This window comes from Molossus molossus, unplaced genomic scaffold (assembly GCF_014108415.1).
Source record: "Molossus molossus isolate mMolMol1 unplaced genomic scaffold, mMolMol1.p scaffold_m16_p_14, whole genome shotgun sequence".
NCBI lineage: Eukaryota > Metazoa > Chordata > Mammalia > Chiroptera > Molossidae > Molossus > Molossus molossus.
This window is the reverse complement of record NW_023425349.1, coordinates 49480772-49497565: the sequence shown is the minus strand read 5'-3', so window position 1 is coordinate 49497565 and position 16794 is coordinate 49480772. Positions and strand designations below refer to the sequence as shown.

Genomic DNA, 16794 nt, shown 5'->3' with positions numbered 1-16794 from the left:
CTAAAATCATACAAATGGAAAAAAGTGAGACACTTACTGCCTCCAGTCATGTTAAGACATAAGTCAACACACTCGCTAAGGTGGAATTCACAACTTTTGTTTTGAATGTCAGTAAAAGCATCAAAAAAATTTTGAGTTTCCAAAAGGAAGGAAGAAAGTCTAGCTTGATTCAAAATCTTTACTTAGCTCTCTGACATAGACCCTGTTTGTTATAGAAAGTTAAACTCCCGGTTTCTGTTCAATCTCATCAAAAACCTTTCATGTCATCAGACAAGTTCAGCTCCAATAAAAACATTCGAATGAGACGATTCCAAACATTTGCCGGCTGTTAGTGCTAGCGTACTTCCTCGGAGCTTGTCCTGTCTATTAGTAACGATAATACGATTCCAGAAACCAGCACTGTATTTCAGTCTACTTGGTTTTTCAAAATAGCCTTAAAAAAATAAATACATCAGTGTCATCCAATAACAACTAGGTAGAGAATACCTACGCTGAATTCTGAACGACAATGTCTCCTCCTCTGACCCATGCTCCATGGTCATTATTTTTAAAAGCAATGAGCCTGTCAATTAAAGCAGCAACACGTGGCTTTTCAGGGTCACCATCCTGATGAGGCCGAAACCTTGAGGTTGGAAAAAAAAAAGACTTTTTAAAAAAGTAATAAAAACTTAATGAATATCAGCTATTTACAACTGAGAAAGCTTACGTGTCAAAAAGGTTTAAATTTGACCGAAACCAAAAGCATTAACAAAACACACAAAACTCTTAAGACACAACTTAAATACTTGTATTTCAAATATTGGGAAAAAATAATGACATTTATTTACATAAGTTTATGTAAATGAGAATTGCTTTCATATCTTTTTTTTTTTTTCATTTGGAACTGAGAAGAGGGACTGAGATTGCTTACTGGCCGATAATATTACCCTGGACACTGACATTCTTTTTGTTGTTGTTATTAATCCTCCCCCGAGAATATTTTTCCATTAATTTTTTTTCTTTTCTTTTTTTTTTAAGATAGAGTGGAAGAAAGGGAGGGAGAGAGGGAGAGAGAGAGAAACATCACTGTGAGAGAGATACATGGATTGGTTGCCTCTTGCACGTACCCCAACAGGGCAGGGAATCAAACCTGAGACCTTTCAGTGTGTGGGTGACACTGAGTCACATCAGCCAGGGCAAAAATTAAAATTGTTTAATATTTAAGAAAGAACAGCCCTGGTGCCCTGGCCGGTTTGGCTCAACAGTTGGAGTGTCGGCCTGCAGTCCAGTGAGACCCGGGTTCGGTTCCCGTTAAGGGCACGTACCTCAGTTGCGGTTTGTCCCCGGCCCTGGTTGGGTTGTGCAGGTGGCAGCCACTCGATGTGTCCCTTTCACGTCGATGTTTTTCTTTCTCTCTCCCTCCCACTCTAACTGAACAAAATAACAAAAGAAAAAAGAATAGCCCTGGCCAGTTTGGCTCAGCGGTTGAGTGTCGACCTACAGACCAGAGAGTCCCGGGTTTGGTTCCCGCTAGGGGCACATACCACAAAAAAAAAAAAAAAAAAATTAAGAAAGAATAATAATAAAGGAAGTGGGAGTAAACTTTGGGAGGTGATGGATAGGTCTATGGGTTTGATGGTGGTAATGATTTCATGGGTATGTACTTATGCCCCAACTCAGGGAGTTGTATACTTTAAATACGCACAACTTTATAGGTGTTAAGCACACCTCAATAAAGTGAGTAAATAGATAGAAACATATATAGACAGATGTGATGAAAATTCATCAGAAACATGGAATTAGGGAAGTGATATGACCAGATTTTATTTTTTAAAGACTGGCCACTAGCTGCTCCTTGGTGAAAGGGTCGTAGAGAATGGACTGCAAAGAGACCAGTCTGGAAAGTATGACATCCACCCTTAGATTGTGTATATGACCCTTGCACCAAACAGCTCTAACCTAAGGGGTAAAAGTGTGACTCTGAGCCATCACCCACTCTGCTGGCATTGTAGTGGCTGCCAAACAGCTTCACAGTCATTACATGACATCAAGCAGATAGAATAGTTCTGAAAAAAAAAAAAAAACTACACAATGTTCTCAAAGAAAACAAAACAAAAAAAGTACCAATAAAACATCTGATTCTCTGCTACAGCCGTCTCAATCTTTCAGAAGATCTGTACAAATCAACTGCTGACCATTTGCTTGGATTCCCTTTCTTTTCATCCTCTACTCCGCTTGGTGTGCAAAAAAATGTTTCCCAATTTCTCATCATCCTCATGGATGAGCTATCAGCATACTTCCCAACCTCTCCCTTAATTGTCCTCGACTTTAAATGTACTTGTTGGTTCTCAGGATGTTTCACTTTTAGATGAAATTCCCCAATCTCAAACTAAGAATTTCTTAACTTAAAATTTCCCATCTTTGGATTCCTGTAATTTCACATCTTGAAGACACAAGGAAAGGCTCGTCTGATTAACTACTGAGTCAACTTCCCCGGTGATGAACAGACTGAACATCTTCTGGATCCCAGGAGGCTGATGTTTAATTCATTGGCTGACTTATTACTCAACTTGTGTTAGAGTTTTATCATTTTTACTCCTGTCTGGACTACATGATGCATGTCATCTTCTATACATTAGCTTAAACAAAATTGAATGTATACACCGGCTGCCAAATGTCTTGTTACTCTCCTCTATAATCAGTTCTTTGCATCAATAAGAACTTCCAAATGGAGTCTAATTCCTTATCAAGGTTCCCAAACCCACAGCTACAGACAACAGTGTAGCAATGGCCAGAGGGAAGCGGGGACAGAGGCTGGGGGGAGGTGGACAAAGGGAGTTGGGGGGATGGGGACATCTGTAATAGTGTCAACAATAAAAAGAAAGAAAAAAAAAAAACATGTATGCATTTATTAACTGGTAAAAGAATTAATAGAGAGCAGAGGAAAAATTACCATTATCATAATATCATATACACATACCCCGTAAAAAACCTCTTGGGCTATTAAGGATACATTGTTTTATTGTTAGGTCTAATTAAAATAGCAATGGATTCTGAAACATATTTCCACATCCATCCATTCATACACACCCACATAATGTTTTAAGGTAGAGAAGAGAGTCAATTTTATTGTTTTTAGGATTTTTCTATTAATACTAACTTAGCAGTGTACATATACCAGTTATAATGAACTCTTTAAAACTAAAAAAGTAGCAGCAACCATCTAGCAAATAATTTCTTTGTTTTGTCAAATAATATTCCCTTCTTTTTTATCCTCAACTGAGGACATTTTTTCATTTTTTGTTCAGATAGAGCGGGAGGGAGAGAGAAGAAGAGAGAGAGAGAGGAAAACATCGACATGAAAGGGACACATCAAGTGGCTGCCACCCGCACGACCAACCAGGGCCGGGGACAAACTGCAACCGAGGTACGTGCCCTTAGCGGGAACCGAACCCGGGTCTCTCTGTACCGCAGGCCAACGCTCCAACCACTGAGCCAAACCGGCCAGGGCTAATATTCCCTTCTTGTTTCATAATTTGTCATCATCTCTTTGTTCCTTTTTCATCTTTAGTTTATCTCCTCTAGTCTTCAATTTCATAGCTTGCTCAGCTGTAAGGTATACAGTACCTTGTGTTTAATTAATTAATTAATTTTTTAAAAATAATTTTTCTTTATTGATTTTAATGAGAGAGGAAGGGAGAGAGAGAGAGAAACATCGATGAGAGAGAACATTGATTGGCTGCCTCCTGCATGCCCCCTACTGTGGATCAGGCCCACAACCTGGGCATGTGTCCTGACCAGGAATCAAACCAGCGACCTCTTGATACACAGGTCGACGCTCAACCACTGAGCCACACACTGGCCCGGGCCCTTGCGTTTAATTTAATAATGCCCACAGTTCCTCAGCTTCTCAAATGCTGTCTAATCATTGCTGTAAAATATTTCAGGCTCAACTTGACCTTTAAGAAATCCTGATGAGCCCTGGCCAGTTTGGCTCAGCGGTTAGAGCATTGGCCTGCGGTCCAGAGAGACCCGGGTTCGGTTCCCGCTAAGGGCATGTACCTCAGGTGCGGTTTGTCCCCGGCCCTGGTTGGGTGGCAGCCACTCGATGTGTCCCTTTCACGTCGATGCTTCTCTCTCTCTCTCTCTCTCTCTCCCCCCCTCCCACTCTATCTGAACAAAAAAATGGAAAAATGTCCTCGGGTGAGGATAAAAAAAAAAAGAAATCCTGATGAGCAATCTTACTAAGTACACTTTCCCCAGTTTTCTCCTGACCTCATGCCTGATTACTGTGTCACAAACATCCTGCCTCACACCTACATTGTCTCACTGACCTAGTGTGGCTCCTAATAATCAAGCCCAGCGTCCTTTTCTTAAATGTCTATCAACAGACCCTCGCATCCTTTCAACTTCTTAAGTTGGTCAATTAACTTGAAGTATGAAAAGTAACAGACACAGTTCCTACTGAATATGACTTTAAGTTGCCATCTTTTCCAGAAAACTGTATTTTTCTTTTTGTTTTTTTTTATCCTAGCCTGAGGACATTTTTGCATTTATCTTCAGACAGTGGGAGGGGGAGAAGAGAGAGAAAGAAACATCAACGCCACAGAGACACATTGACTGGTTGCCACCCACACGACCCCAACAAGGGCCGGGGACAAACTGCGACTGTGGTACATGCCCTTAGCAGGAAAGGAACCCAGGACTCTCTGGTCCGCGGGCCGATGCTCAAACCGCTGAGCCAAACCAGCCAGGGCTCGTTTTCTTTTTTTAATGTTGATGCTATTACAGATGTTCCCCACCCCTCCGCCAATATTGTCCACCTCCACCCGGCCCCCACCACCCCTCTCCTAGGCTTCACCACTCTGTTGTCTGTGTCCATGGGCTATGGGATATGTATGTTCTTTGGCTACGCTCTTCATCTTCTTTTATCCAGTCCCCCCTCCCCTCTCCCTTCTGACCGCTGTTAGACTGTTCCATGTATCCATGCCTCTGGTTCTATTTTGTTCGTCGGTTTATTTTGCTCATTAGATTCCACATATAAGTGAGATCATATGGTGTTTGTCTTTCTCTGACTGGCTTATTTCACTTAGCATAATAATCTCCAGGTCAGAAAACTGTATTTCTATTGGAGACATTGTATTTATTTTGGCTCTCATATAGCATATAAAAGAACTTGGTTGAAAGGCTGATCCATAGCCCAACCACGTTCTGTGGTTGTAAAGGAGAGTAACATAGAGCCCCGCTCTGATGTGAATCTGAGACTACAAATGACTAAACCAGAACTAGCTTGGATCGTCAAGTTTGAGACCTTTCCTTTGAAACAGACTTAATGCAATGTTCCATTTACAGCACTAACAATAAATTCTGTATGCCCTGGTTTTCAGGGATTACACTAAAAAAACATTTAAGCTTAACTTGTATTTCAATGACTCACACTGTACATTAGGCCAAATGTAGACCCTTTTTCAACATATCTCTCTTTCTCTTTCTGCAACTCTAACAACAATTTACAACTGTGAAAAGGGGAAAGGCATTAAAAAGCCCTAACATAGGACCCGGGACAGCAGAATAAATGTTTTTCCAAAACCCTCCTACGAACTTTGAAAACTTCATTTAAAATGTGTTACTGGAGAAAAGAACACAATGGTTTAACTGAGAACGTTTTGCTTTGGCAAATACGCCTGAGTGTGAATTTAAAGGACTGGATCTACCTTGCACTGTTATCCAAACAGAGGTATTCCCGTGGGTCAGCAGCACTAGCATTGGTTGTTTTGACACCTTTGTCAATAAATAAACCAGCCTGGAAAATATAATAATGGACTAGAATAAATATGAATCCCAAGTTATACAATGTATATAATGATTCATAAAAATAAGTTTTAGATTAGTACATCTACCCAAAAAAAAAAGGAGAAAGAATAAACAGCAAAGCACAGGTATCATGAAAACAGCTACTTTCCTGGATATTTTTATAATTTTATTCACTCAGTCATTTGCAAATGTAAATATTTTGCTAGGCACCACGCATCACACATTAACTAGAACACTACAGCCTTTGCTGCTACAGACACACAAACCAGCAGAAAGACGTAATTAAAAACGATTGCAATCCAGTATGAGAAGCACATGATAGAGCAAGTAGATGGCGTTTGGCAGCACGTAAGAAAGGCACCAAGATGAGACCTCTGGCGAAGGTGGGAGTGAAAGGGCTCAGGAATGTCTCCTAGAAGATGCGGCGTCCTAAAGCTAAAGCTTAAAGGATGGGGAGAAAGTAACCAGGCAAAAAGACAGGTTAAGGATGAGGGGCAGGGAGTAGGTGGGAAGTAGCTGAAGAACTCAGAGGAAAGGATTCAAGGGAGGGGTTTGTACAAAAGGTATGGAGATGAAAGGAGGCACGGAACATCTGGGAATGAACAAAAAGTCTCAGATGGACTGACAGGAAATGTATGGAGGGAGTAAAGGTAAAGAAGAAGGAGAAAGACACAAATGTTGGGTGATGCAGAGTTGAGAGGCTAGAGTCAAGACAATGAGACTTGTAATAAGGCAGTGTTACCAACTGCCGTTGAAGAAACAATACTCCACCTTTAAGATAGGTAAGACTGGAAGAGCCAAACACAGAGATAAGAGTTAAGGGAGTAACCCAGAAAAGAAACAAAGCTGACCAAGACTGTGGCAGTACTAATAGGGAAAAATGATAGAGTGAAAATTCTTTACTGAGTACTCCAAGGGTTCAATTTCCTTTGATTATAAAGTATCACAATAAATAGTCCCAAATTTAACAAATTAAAACATAACCATCCACTCATTGTTTAGATCTAATATTCTTGTTAATAAAGTAGGTAACTAACTATACGACCTCATGGTACATGACATTAAAAAATTAGAATGAGGTGTTTTTCTATAACGCCTATAATCAGAAAATTTTGCAGATTTCCACTTTGAAAGGCTACTTTCAATAATTATCGTTAATGAACTAATCAGCTCACAAAAATCATAATTCTGTGTAAAGATTTTTCCTCTCTCAAGTCTTTATCAAGTGATTCTAAGCTCTTCAAATCATGACACACTCAGGTTTTCAAAGGATCCTCCGAGCGTCATGAACGGAAGTTTTCATAGAACTTTGATGTGGCCACATCAGGATAAAGAATCGGCACTGTATCATACAATGAAAACATTCTCGTGCCTTGTGAGCACGAAATGAATGAGATGCAAATATCCCCAGGGAGTGAGGGATGAGCACCAAATACCATGGAAACAGGAGTTCCTAAATGGCCTTTGGTTTGCTTGACTTGCATCCTTTTAAATTAGGTCAAACATTCTTAAACAATATTTCACTGTATACATAATTAATATTAAATACCCATGGGACGCTCCACCAGCACTGAGAAAATAAGCTTTTTCACCCTCAGAAGCACATATCTGATGTGTGTATCCCTAGAAACATACTGATATTAAAGACTGGAAAGGTGAGAGGGAGGGAGGAAGAGGACCCATGAACCAAGTCCATTATTATAATTATTCCAATTGCATGAGCATATGTGTGTTTGCATACATTCCTGTATGTTATTCAGATTTCACCCGCATGTGTATGACAGGGTATATTCCCGTGTGTATAAACAGAAAACTGTGTATACAGCCTTAATACGGAAGGGTTAGGAGTCTGCTTTTTAAATCTCTGATGACAAGATCTACCTAAAACTGACATTTCTCAGTTGTAATCACAGTAGTCTATCCTTTACCCTATAAATCATATGTACCGATTGATTGTTAAGACTTAGGAACCTACCTTAAAACTTGAATGGACCCTGTTGTTATAAAATATACCCAATGGAGTCAGTTCTGGTTTCGTTAAGAGCTGCAATCCACTGGATTCCCCAGTAGGTTCCTTGTGAAATAAATACCATATTCCAGCATCCTATAATTAAAAGGGAAAGATCATTAAAAGCCTCCTTTTATAAAGCCACCCTTATAAACTAAGGGTGTGAAACACCCTCATAAACTAAGCACTTCACAAGCAAGTTTAATCATTTTAACACTATTCATTGTGTCAGGGTAGGAATTGACTATAAAAAGTTGTACACTCATCTAGCACCCTCAACGGAGTTATATCACGCTTTGGGAAAAAAGGAAAATTTGCCTTTGCTTGCAGGATTGGACAAAAGATAGAAATATTTGGCTGACAGCAAAATTTATTTTAAAAATGTTTCCTATTATTGTCTACTTTAAAAAGTTATGCAGAATTAGAACCAAAAAAAGCCTTCCTTCCTCCCTCCGTGTGAACACAGCCTTTTAGAAATAGGGTTGTTTTTTTTCTGTTTACCTCCAAACCTGATCAATAGATGAGTCATTCCTATTAAACAACTATCCGCTAACATGCAGAGCTCACTGACTTCTTTCAAACTCCAGTGCCCTTCCTGTCCTGAGGCAAATTTTTGCCAAGAAAAAAAAAAAAATGCACCACATGCATGAATCAGGATGCTGTCTCAGTCTGGATCCTGTCTATTCAATTTCAGTATTACTGACCTTAACAGGAGCAAAACAGTTCGAAATATTCTGACACTCAAAATGAGATATAAAAATCAAAATGAAATGTTCCAATCCCTGTGACAATTTTTTATTTCACAATTCCATTGAAAACCAGCCCAATGTGAAAGACAACTTCACACCATGGAACTTTGATCAAACAGGTTGTTGGAACTTAAACCTATATATAGTCCAAAAAGTATGGTACTGATTCAAATTTGGCAAACATTTATGTAGTGCCCACTATATGCCAGGAGTACAGTACGGCCATTCACAAAGAATTTGTAGCTTAATGGGAAATACAGACAGAACTAAAATATATGTAATAAGTACTATATTAGCTGCAACAAAAAGTCCTTCGGGAGCATCTAGAGATGAGCTGTGAAAAGCATATGTTCGTACATACCAAAATGAATGCAATATTTAACATTTTCCCATAAGTTTATACATGGGTCTTAAAACAAACTGATCTGCCCTGGCCAGGTGGCTCCGTTGGTTGGCGCATCATCCCACACACTGAAAGGACGTGGGTTTAATTCCCAGTCAGGGCACATACCTAGATTGCAGGTTCAATGCTCAGTCTGGCAATACATGGGAGGCTTTTAAAAAATCATTTAAGAAGAAACAACACATCCTTGGGTGTGTTTAAAAAAAAAAAGCCGTTTTATAAAATGTATTTACCACCTCTACTTTTTGGAGCACAAGAGACCAATGAAGACATGGAGGGTTTTTGAAAAAGGCTCTACACCATAGCCCTGTACACTGAGGGCACAGCCAACCCTCCAGGGTGCAGGGACGTTTGGGGATGGGGGTGGGGTGGAGGAGAAAATAAAGAGGTAGTAACTGTTTCCTGTTAAACATTGTGGTGTCAAAACAGGTAACGAGAGCTTTGTAAAAGCCAGTGGAAAGGTACAAGTAGAAAGGGTTTGATTGACTTTGGGAGAAAAACACTTGCCAAAACATAAGCTTTACTGGAACGGTTTTTCTAGAGAGAAAAGAAAAGAACTCACAAAGTGAGAAGAATGTACATGAAATGGGCCTTTGTTATTTTTTCACATGAGCCCCCAGGAAGGGTGTCGGGCAACCTCACGTCACACTTTTCATGGACTAGTTGCAATTTGCTTTGACCATCAATCCATGACTTCTGAAAACAGCTGAAAGGACTCTGCTTTGGGTGTTCATTTCTAACGATCCTAGGTGAGACTGCTTCCCAGCTTCTTGGTATCTTTACCCCAAAACTCATCTTCTCAACACAAACCCATTATGGGGCTTGACAAATATTTGATGAAAAAGGAGTGAATGAAAACCTGAAATGATTAAAAGTCCAGGTCTCTGCCCTGTCAAATAGGAATTTTATGTTTTATGGGAAAATCATAGATGTGAATTCTACCATCACCCAAAGATGCCTGTATCCTATTCATCTCAAAGAAATACTCCCTTTGCCCTGGCCAGTGTGACTCAGTTGGTTGAGCATAGTCCCTGCACCAAGAGGTCGCTGGTTCGATTCCCAGTTGGAGCACATGCCTGTGTTTTGAGCTCGATCCCCAGTAGGGTGTGTGCAGGAGGCAGCCGACTGATGTTTCTCTCTCTCTCTCTCTCTCTCCCTTCCTCTCTCTCTAAAATTAGTAAAAACATTAAATTAAAAAATAAAAAATAAAAAAAAAGAACTACTCCCTTCAACTAATCTTTTACTTCACCCTGAAAAACAATGCCAGGTATTTCTTTCATTTTTAAAATCTTAATAGCCATGAGGTAGAAATATGACTGTTTGGCTTTATGGTATTGCCATAAAGCCCTTTTTTTTTCTGTGCAGTAGTTTTCAGCACAGATATAATCACAATAGCATAATGTCTTAAAGATTCATTCTTATTTTATAAATTAGCAGTTTTAAATCACACTCAATTATAAATATAAATTTGTCCAAGCCTATCCATGAGACATTTCTGCCATCTAAAAATAGTTCATTTATTAAGTTATTCTTACGTTTGTGAAACAATTCAAGGCACACGGTTAATTTAAGGCGCACAGTTGAGTTTAGATGCTTTACCAAGGAGATAAATTTCTCAAGTACATATGCTTAAGAAAAGGATGAGTCCCTTGACCAGAGAGATAGTATCCTACAGAATAATCCATTCCCATAAAGAAAAGCTAAAGCTTTCTTTGTTCATCAACACTAAAACCTGAAATGATCAGAGCTACTGGGCCACAACTGACTTCAATATGAGAAGCCAGAAAGACTATCTATCACACCCTAAAATTATACTCTGGAGATGACATGATAACCCTAGGGATTAGCCCATTTTCCTCCAATTGTCTTACTCTACTCAGAGATACTAACCGGCATAAAGAATTTTTCTTTTCACTTTGACAAGATCATTTTATTGGGACACTTGCATAATTCTTTATCTAATTTTAATGATGGCCATGTCTTTTTCTCATTTTTACAATGTGGTATTTAATAATGACATACAGTTTCTATTATCCATTTGGTGGGGCACCAGTCAAACAAGTTGAAAACTTAAAAATGGCAAGTTGAGCTCAGTTTAAATGACATGACTTGATAAAATTCATGATGTAGAAATTATTGAACATTTCAAACTAACTTAAATTTTTTATTACAATATTCCAGTGAAATATAAAGACTTTTAAATGATTGCTTCACTGATAAAAAAAATAAAATGGAGCATTATAAAATTCATCCAGTGCTATAAAAAGTTAAAATATTTCATTATATACTTTTTTTTTTTTTAATCCTCACCCCAGAACATTTTTCCATATTTTATTCAAATAGAGTAGGAGGGAGAGAGAGAAAGACGCATTGACGTGAAAGAGACACAAGAAAGAGACACATCGAGTAGTTGCCATCCACAAGACCCAAACAGGGCCGGGGACAAACTGCAACCGAGTACGTGCCCTTAGTGGGAACCGAACCCGGGTCTCTCTGGACCGCAGGCTAACGCTCTAACCGCTGAGCCAAACCGGCCAGGGCTCATTATACATTTTTAATTATGACTAGTAGCTATTGCAGGGGAGGAACCAACTTTCTTCTACTCTCAAGATAGACATGAGACAGATTAGCAAGAGAAAATAAGCAAATTTAATACATACATATGTATGGGAAGTCCTGCATACATGAGAGCCAGAGGCCCTACATGCAAGGGAGGCCAAGACAGAAAGGGGGACTGAGGTCTATAAGACATCCTGGGCTAGGGATGAGATGAGATGCTTTAGGGGCTTCAAAGGGTCATTGCAGAATGATAAAAGCAGCAGACATAATTGATTTAGAAGAAGTAGAAGAAGCACCTTAGCCACATCCTGCTCCCAACCAAATAAGCAGTACCAGAAAACAATGGGATGCTGGAGACAGACTGCTGCACGTTGCGTTACGCGGAATTTCATAAACATGGATTTAAAAAAACTGAAAGCACTTCGGTATTACTGACCTGTGAGCCTGCAGCTGCATTATTAATCAGATTATTATTGGGATGAGCAATCCAAAAAGTTGAAACAGCCCTGCAAGACATTTTTGAGGTGATTTAAATAGTCATCATGAAATATCCTGCCCACTAAACACTACCCCCCGCCCAAACCTCTTCTCCAACAGCCAAACACCCTGACCACCACACATGAGATTTTCTCTAAACCAGTTACTCACATGCAGTCAGTGGGAGGTACAGGGATGTAATTTCCAAACACTTTTTCTCGCATTGTGATACACATGGAGTTATTCCTGTCTGTGGGGAGGAGGGTGCCTGGCTTGGTAAGGAGTCCCAGATTGTGGAACAAAGTATTTCTCTGTTCAACACCATCTTCCAAAAAGAAACAGTGACCTAGTGTGTCAAACCCAATGGTGTCTTTTATCTGCAGAAATACAAGTGTATAATGTCATTGGTAGCAAGATTGATTGTGGTTTAAGTAACAAGTGCTATTCAGTGTAGTATGCTGGGTACAAATGCAAAGAGAACTTTTCATCTTATCTGAAGAGGCACAGTCAAATGTAAGGTTTTATTAATCTCTTAAGAAAATAATTTGAGTAGCTAAAAAAGTAGGCTTCCTTCACACAGAAAAACAATTCTCCATAAAAGCAGGATAGAATAAGGCACGTGTGCAAAGTTTACTTCTACAAAACTGAGAAGTCATGAGATTTAAGGAGAGGTAGCTGCTTCAGTAATATGCACCAACATAATGTGAGGCTGCTTACCAGCAAGCCGTCTGTCCCATGCACGGTGATGCACCGGGAGAAGCTGTGATGAATAGACAGTCCGTCCACAGACGTTCTGTGTCTGTACCCTCCTTTATAATCCACGTCTCCACACAGGTGAAAATGAATAGGATACCGTCCCAGCTGCTGCTGCTGGCCCAAGTGTTTCAATTCCACATAAGAAAGATGGACTGAAGTAAAATTTTTCGTTATCTATAACACATGATAACCAAAATCAAATGATACCTTTCATTCCAGGAAAGTAGCAAAAGGTAGTGTTTTAATAGGAAATGTCTGAAGGAGGATATATATTAAATCGTTTATTGTCTTTCAAATCCTATTTTACCAGATGCCCAGTTAATAATTTAGCAAATGATCCTTTACGTAAGTGACTGCTTTAAAGAGCTACAGATTAATTGCATTATATTTAAAATAAAAGGAAATGTGCCCTGGCCAGTTTGGCCCAGCGGTTGGAGCGCTGGCCTGCGGACCAGAGAGTCCCCGGTTCGGTTCCCGCTGGGGGCACGTACCAAAAAAATAAAATAAAATAAAAGGGAATGAATGTAACCAGGAAAGCTGCAGAATGATTTCTGTATGTGTTTTGATTTGTTCAAATATTGTGGTCAGTTCCCGTCTCATCTTGTTATTTTATTTCCATAGCTTTCACTATAGTTTGAAAAATAGTTATTTCTAAACATTCCTCGGTATTTTTGTTAGCATATAATATTGTTTACTTTAGTTCTTTTAAAAATTTCCTGTGATCCACAATCAGGGCATTCAGTATTTTTATAAACTGGATCTTCAATCATACTACTAAAAACAAAGAAATAACACTGACCAACATTTCAGAAATTAGTGGAACAGAAATGTTGCTAATAAGCATAGCCCACTCATTGCACTGATTAAAACCTGATTTTAAAACACAATAGCCAAAATGCAGCCCAGAAGTCCAATAAGTTAGCACACAGAGCAAAGCTTACCACATAATAAGTGCTCAATACTTTTATAGAATAAAAATCTGCATACAAAAAATATTTTTACGGAAACCTATTTTGTATCATGTTTTAAAAAGAACCAATTGATTCTTTCATAGGAAGATTTTTGTTGTCGTTCTTCCCAATATACTGACTCAATTCTTCATAAGACAATTCTTCATAAATGGCTTAACCTCAGGTTCAGGTCAACTAAATGAAGACAGAAACTTTCTTTTAATTATCTAAATTCTGCTCTTTGTCATTTGATAAATAAAATATGATTTCTTTTTAATATCCTTATAGATCTTATTCTAAAACTTTAAAGTTTTTTCAAATATATCTAGCAACCAAGATTTCAAAGAACTCATCAAACCCTTCTGCCTACCATGACGTGTCCCCCGAAGGTATCATAATCAAAGAATTGGCACTGGTTTTCACCGTAGCATGAGTCTTCCATTTCTCCTTGGATTGCAACATTCCGGGTGAGAATTCCAACCTCAGCCCTCATGTCTACACCATCTATGATCTCACCCATGTGCAGGAACTGAGGGACTTCTGGTTGATGCGGGCAAGAGAAAAAGATTATTGGAACAAAGAAAACATGGAACTTAAGTCAAAAAGACAGTAATGTTTATTCTGTAAAACTAAGACATTATCAAAATTTACATCTGCTTCCATTCTTTAGTACCTCAGATTCCACAATCCCTAGAAGTAGGTATATTAAAGACTATCTAGTTGCACCACCCACCCAGTGCCTAAACCCTCACTACCAACTGTCAAATCCACGCAGAGCTTGCTGCTCCCTGAAGTAGCTCCATCATCTCTTGAACAGCACCAGTGATCTGGAATCTACTTCAGAATCCATGTTCCTTCTCTCTGCTTCCTGTCCATATGCTTTTGTTCCACTCCCGAGGAGTACTCGAGAAGAACCAAATGCATGCTGAGTCCAGAAAAACAAATGGTTTTCTAGATGCTGATGACAGGGTGTGAGTTGTTTTTGTTTCTAATTCAAAGCTGAAGTAATCTTCATTTGCACATTAACAGCACAGAAATGACCATCTTTCCTTTCCTACTTATTTTAACATTAGTAAGCATTCTTTTAAATTCCCACCTTCAAAATTTCAGAAAACCTTTAATAATGAGCTTTTCTCTGCTGTTTTTATTATATAAACTCAGGGGAAAACTACAAGTAAACCAAGGAGTTGAGATCATGGAGATTTATGATCATGTAGACATGTTAACAAGGGTGGGAATTTCCAATCAAAGTCAATGCCAGATGGTATCATAGTTTTCTGGATTTTTCTGTTTTCTGCTTATGCCCTGTGTTATCAAGAAGGAAAAGTACAACAATGAAGCACAGAGGAAAGTGCCAAGTGAGCAATCATCTTGTTTTATTTTAAAGCAAAAAAAAATGTCCCTTATCTTCAAAGCTCTAAATTACCCACTGAGTGAGTATGTATCAAATAGTTACTGTAAGCTCCTGTTTTGTACCATAAATGTATAATCTTTTTTTTAATCCTCACCCGAGGCATTTTTCCATTTTTTGTTCAGATAGAGTGGAAAGGAGAGAGAGAGAGAGAAACATCGACGTGAAAGGGACACATTGAGTAGCTGCCACCAGCATGACCCAACCAGGGCCGGGGACAAACTGCAACCGAGGTACGTGCCCTTAGCAGGAACAGAACCCAGGTCTCTCTGGACCACAGGCCAACGCTCTAACCGCTGAGCAAAACCGTCCAGGGCTATAATCTTTTTTTTTTTAATATGTTTTATTGATTTTTTTAAAGAGAGAGGAAGGGAGAGAGACATAGAAATGTCGATATGAGAGAGAGACATATATTGGCTGCCTCCTGCAGCCTCCTACTGGGGATCAAGCCCACAACCACCTGGGCATGTGCCCTGACCAGGAATTCAACCAGAACCTCTCAGTCCATGGGATGATGCTCCATCTACTGAGCCACATCGGCTGGGCCATAAATGTGTAATCTTGAGTACAGAAGTGAGGAAAGCAATATAATGAGTGAAATACACAATGAAGTCCAGAACTGAGGCAATGCCTATTGCCAGGCTCAGAACAAGTAACTGATAAATGTCACTCATTCTTTCTAAACAGTTTACAGTGAGAATCTCATTGTGCACTGCTCTCCCTCAAAAAAAAAATGTATTATTCAAGATTATGATAGAAAATGTAGTCTTCCGAAAACATCTTTTTGGTTCCATCTTAAATATTAATAATATCTACACTTTGCCAAGGAAGTAAGCACTCAAAAACCATGGAATTTTTTTTAATTAAGAAGATAAACTTCTATTTAAAAATGAATCTAGTTGAATGGTTGTGTTTACTACTATTTGACACTGGAAATTTAAAAAGAAATTGGAGCCCTGGACGGTTTGGCTCAACAGTTAGAGCGTCGGCCTGTGGTCCAGAGAGACCCAGGTTCGGTTCCCGCTAAGGGCATGTACCTCGGTTGCAGTTTGTCCCCAGCCCTGGTTGGGTCGTGCGGATGGCAGCCACTCAATGTGTCCCTTTCGCGTCGATGTTTCTCTCTCTCTCTTCCTCACTCCCTCTCTATCTGAACAAAAAATGGAAAAAATGTCCTTGGGTGAGGATAAAAAAAAAATTTTTTTTAAATAAATAAAATAAATAAAAAGTAATTGGAGAGCACCTTGGAAAACAATCGACCCACCAAGTCTGCATTTTTCATTAAACAAAGAAACAGGCATAAAACACACTGGAGGTGGGAAGGGGGGATGAATGGAGGGAAAAACTATAACTCCAGCCATCAAATCCCAAGAAAAGAGTGTTTCCCGAAAAGCATCTGAGCAGTCTGATACCTTTGACTTTGACCTGGAAACGGCTGCACTCAGGACAGGGGAGAAGCGTGAACTCCTCCGCCTGGTACATGGAAAAGTCTGTGCTCGCCACCACAACCTGGGCTCCGGGTTCCCAGCTACTAACATCGTCGAGCAGGTGAAGTTTCACTCCATCCACGACTTCTACCCGGAAACCTGAAAGAGAAACGCCTAAACCAAAAAGCAAGAAAGAGATGCATTAGCAGGAATTTGTTTCTCCTAATATCGACCCTCTCACTGATTAACAAATCAGCACTTAAG

At 39.4% G+C, this 16794-nt stretch overlaps 1 protein-coding gene across 1 annotated transcript in view; it reads right to left on the bottom strand.

Moving 5' to 3' along the window:
• CEMIP2 (cell migration inducing hyaluronidase 2) overlaps positions 1-16794 on the bottom strand; it is a 75451-nt gene that overhangs the window by 27060 nt on the left and 31597 nt on the right. Inside the window, exons 6-13 of the mRNA XM_036260588.1 lie at positions 16516-16704; positions 14066-14235; positions 12707-12919; positions 12161-12366; positions 11949-12018; positions 7769-7897; positions 5694-5782; positions 491-622 (exon numbers count right to left, since the gene is read on the bottom strand). Coding sequence (XP_036116481.1) covers positions 491-622; positions 5694-5782; positions 7769-7897; positions 11949-12018; positions 12161-12366; positions 12707-12919; positions 14066-14235; positions 16516-16704 — 1198 coding nt within the window. The remainder of the gene's footprint in view (positions 1-490; positions 623-5693; positions 5783-7768; positions 7898-11948; positions 12019-12160; positions 12367-12706; positions 12920-14065; positions 14236-16515; positions 16705-16794) is intronic.